The 4,308-nt window shown below is 38.0% G+C and overlaps 1 protein-coding gene across 1 annotated transcript; it reads right to left on the minus strand.

Annotated features, from left to right (window-relative positions):
* Positions 1–688: 688 nt before the first annotated feature.
* On the minus strand, positions 689–3,369 carry LOC140755165 (attacin-A-like). The gene is made up of 3 exons (XM_073090375.1): positions 2,982–3,369; positions 1,917–2,117; positions 689–1,067 (listed from the first exon to the last, which is right to left on the minus strand). The coding sequence occupies exons 1-3, from the start codon at positions 3,296–3,298 to the stop codon at positions 863–865; spliced, it is 723 nt and encodes a 240-aa protein (XP_072946476.1). The 5' UTR covers positions 3,299–3,369; the 3' UTR covers positions 689–862.
* Positions 3,370–4,308: the final 939 nt, after the last annotated feature.

Below are 4,308 nucleotides of genomic sequence, written 5' to 3' on the forward strand. Positions count from 1 at the left end.
TTTCCTTCACCATTGAAGCAAGTGATCAATAAATTCTAATACGTGTATAATTTTTGAAAAACCAGAGGTGAGTGCCTAGGATTTGAACTCTGGCTCCCAAATTAAGACGCCGTGTTACTAACTACTATGCTATCACTGCTGCCTGCGTTTGCTACTTCTCTATTTAAAAAAAAACAACATGATATCGTTATTCGTTATTGTTCTTCTAATAGAAGTGAATTAGATAAGTAACAACAACATCAGCTACTACAAAGCAAGTTATAAATTTAGTAGTCTGCAAACAAGTCTGGCGATTGATCCAGCTCGAAAGTTTTCCAAACTACGAAGTTAAACTAAAACTAACTAAGATCAACTCAAACACTAGACTTCAGTGGCTTATTGTTGGCTATTGTTTAGGTATTGGATGTGTAGCGTATAATGAAGGCCGCTAGCTATCTTCATCGTTACATTATCCCACTGCTGGGCAAAGGATTCTTCTTAGAAGTGTTTAGGATAAAGTGGCTATATGTGACGCAATTCACAGATCATTGAGAACTTTTAGAGAACGCTTAGTTATGAAGTATCTTTCTTCCATCATTAAAACATGATAAGTAACTTCTAATACTCACATGATAGCAAACAATAGAAGAAAAACTCGAAAAAGTGGAAATGAATTGCCGATAACAAAAACTGCAGGTAAAAACAAACAAAAAGTTTATCCATATTTATTTAATTAAAATTAATTTAGTAATACATTATGATTTGATTCCACAGGCACGGTGTGATTTACTCTAAGAAAACTTATTTGAAGACGAAAAAATATTCTTATTAAAAGTATCTTTAGTTTTTGGTAAAATCTTAAATTTCATATCTTTTCGTCTTTTTACCAGGTCTTGGAGAAACTGAAGCCGAAGGTGGGTTCCCAGGAAGACCTGGGAATGAAGGGGGAGAAGGAGCGCGTGGCGCCGGCGTTGAAGTCGAACGAAGAGTCCTTGTTCTTGAACAGGTTGAGATGACCGAGCGCGTTTACGTCAGTGCGTTGTAGAAAGTCAGTTCTCGCAGCCCCGAGGGAAGCGCCGATCTTGTCACTGTAAAACACAAGCTTATTAGAATCTGGTGATAATGTTAAATAGGAAATGAAATTCACAAAGAAATAAGCACGAAAGTGATAAATGATTTGATATGATCCTGAAAGATTATTGTCAGATGTTCCGACACTGGCAAAGGCATAAGTACCCGTATGATTAATTTTAGTCGAAGTACTTCTAAAAAAAACTCCTTTGAAATAGATTCATCTGTTTAAACTGTTTTATTGCAAAGAGACCCTTCTTACATATGATCAGTAACTTAATATTTGACCGACATCCCGTTCTTATGGCTATCACTAATTTTTACAAGCAGTCCTAACGACAAGCGGAGGTAGTTGGTGGTGGTTGTCAGTCACGGCTCGCGACAGTCTACGAACGTTAGCTACATTCATCGGTTGTCGTTGATTGTTGTCGGCGAAGTTTTGAAGGTGATAGAACCCTTTGTGGTTCGACTCCGGCGGCACCACCACCACACCTATTGCTACCTAATAACAGCAGTGTTAGGCGCTGCTGTGTTCCGTTTTGAAGGGTGTGGTAAGGGAGACAGACTTTTCCTAGGCGTTCCAGCTTAGTCCTCAGGAGTAGCGGCGCATCTGTAGCCGACCTCAGGTAGGAATATCTAATCCTATCTGGGGTTGATTACAGATGTGCATGGGCGGCAGTAGCCACTTACCATCTACTCCTATATTATTAAAAAAAATATGACGATGACAAAACACGGTCACTGTTTTGTGATCGTACTTTGCCATCGGTCGGTGACGACAGGTGAAGACGGTTGCCGGCGGTCTGTCGCTCGTATATAAGAGCCCGTTAAGCGTTATCGTAAGACGGCAGCTCTATTGTACTTACTTGAAAGTGTAATCAATGTTGCCACCATACGTATTGAAGTTGGAAACACCAGGGAACTTGTTCGGCATGTTTTTGGTGAGGAAGGCGTTTGCGTCCACGTTGTGCCTGTCCGTGTGCAGCACGTTCAGCTTCCCGGCTGCGGTCAGCTGGTTCCCAAACTCGGGGATCGCCTTCTGGGAGACACTCAGAGCATGACCATTTCTGAAATATCCAATAAGGATTAAAATGTTGAACGTGTATAATTCGATAGACGGGGGACGGTAAGAAGCAGGTCTTAGGTTTCGATCGAAGATGACTTAATTATCATTGTCGTCAGGAGTTGCAACGCATGTGTGGTCGGCGTCAGTCAGAACTCATGTTCTATATGTTGGTTACAGGAGCCCACTTCTGCTATTACAATTGGGTTCAATCTTAAAAAAAAAATCTTTTAGATAATCTTAAATTTAAAGATAAATATTCAGATATCTTTTAGATAAGTGAGGCTGTTAGAAAGGTTTAAACTTTTCAGATTAATTTTGATATATAATATGCAGTGCCTGACAAATCAAATATAATGTTTAATTATAATTTCAATATATTTACAAACAATAACCTAGGATATAACCGTATGCTTAGGATATGACCTTTAGGTATCAGTTTATCTTGAGGCAATTGTGTTATAAATAGAACAAGAACCAAGACTTTGCCGAGATACAGACGTTATTTGGTATAGGTTACATAATATCTGAATCATCACGACTAAAGGCCATCAATAATAAGGAAAATATATCCAAAATTAATAACTCAATTTACATTAACCTCGTGGATTAGTAGTCTAAAGAGTTTTAGGTTCGATCTTCGTTCAGGCAAGCATCAACGAATTTTGATTTTTTTCTGAGTTTAGGTGTTCGTAATCGTATGTGTGTATACTTTCTTTGGATGTGTATGTTAGTGACAGTTTCTAACGTAGAGAAAAGAAGAGTATGTAGAGAAATGAGAAAAGATAATGTAAATGCAATGTAGAAAGAGGAGAAAAGAGTGCAGAAGGAGAATAAATAAAAATTATACCAAAATATAAGAACTTACATATTGTCGACAGTGAAGCCGAGACCACGAGAGTTAGTACCTTGGCTGCCAGTTAAGCTCAGGATGTTGCTATCACTGCGAGCTATTGGGATTTTGGCTGACAGCTCAGCATTCCCCGTTTTGCCATCCACGCTTATTGATGTTTGGGCCTGACGACGCACTCTTGGGCTGTAGACTGGGTGTTGGACCAACTCTAGATCAGGACCAATCTCTCGAGGTACGAAGTAGTCACCAACTTGGAAAGGTTCTTCCACCAACAAATAGCGGCAATTGGCGCCAACTAGAAAAACAGCGAGAATGAATGTTTGGCGAAACATTTTGACCAAATGTTTTGTTACAAGGTTACGACAAATGTGCTTTATTGCGCGAATGCGAATGAAGTCTGGAACTTATGTCACTGCCTTATATACGGTATCAGTTTAGGAATTTCCCTGTTCCTTCGCATATCGTTTGTTATTGTGGTTTATATGTGGTGAAGATAAGTGTATCGTTGTTCCCATTGTATTAGGCGGGACTTCTTAAGATGGGATACTCGGGGACTGTACCGTACAGTACCTACGGAATTGGAGTTCAACTCAATTGTCGATTCATTATTATCAATTGGTATATTAAAACCGCCTGTTGTACCCTTAATTATTTGTTATTGTTGTTTATTACATTTTTCTTTGGTGTGCCATGAAGATTGTATTGTAAAAGTAATATTGTGAGGCTTTGAAAATTCTAATATATTAAGGTATAAATTGATATGATATGAGTTCTGGCCAAATGGTCTTCCTTTCTTTGGCTGATTACCCTCCGTCATTAATATGAATCTATCTATAAATGTTTGCCTGCCAAAGATCAAAATTTGATATTGTCTTGTATAAAGAAACCCTTGTATAAAGAAGTAGGAGGTAGGAAAAACATTGGATAGATTGATTATTAATAACGGACGTATACCTGTAATCTGTAATCTGTAATCATAATCAATTTGATCTCCCATTATGGACCCTGGCAGTATTATTGCATAATATATATTTGTTAATAGTAAATGACCCCTGCCAGTCATGTCCTATGGGCATCTGTCAAGGCTTAGACCATTTACTATCAGTTGGGCTGCACGGTCAGTTACTAAACTACTACTTGTAATTCAAAAGAAAGTAATGTAATTTCCACAGACCTCTTAAATTTACGACCTGTGCTTTTAAATAATAAATCTTAACCCCATTTGATCCAGCTATTGTTCATTTTTCATTAGCTCAAACATTTTTCATTATGGCAGCAATAACTCAAACTTTACTGCCATTGAAGTGTCCTTTGAAGAGTGAAAATATATTTGGAAATTTAA

This window comes from Epargyreus clarus, unplaced genomic scaffold (genome assembly GCF_041222505.1).
Source record: "Epargyreus clarus isolate Ecla_fem2 unplaced genomic scaffold, WU_Ecla_fem_2.2 ptg000032l, whole genome shotgun sequence".
NCBI classification, from domain to species: domain Eukaryota; kingdom Metazoa; phylum Arthropoda; class Insecta; order Lepidoptera; family Hesperiidae; genus Epargyreus; species Epargyreus clarus.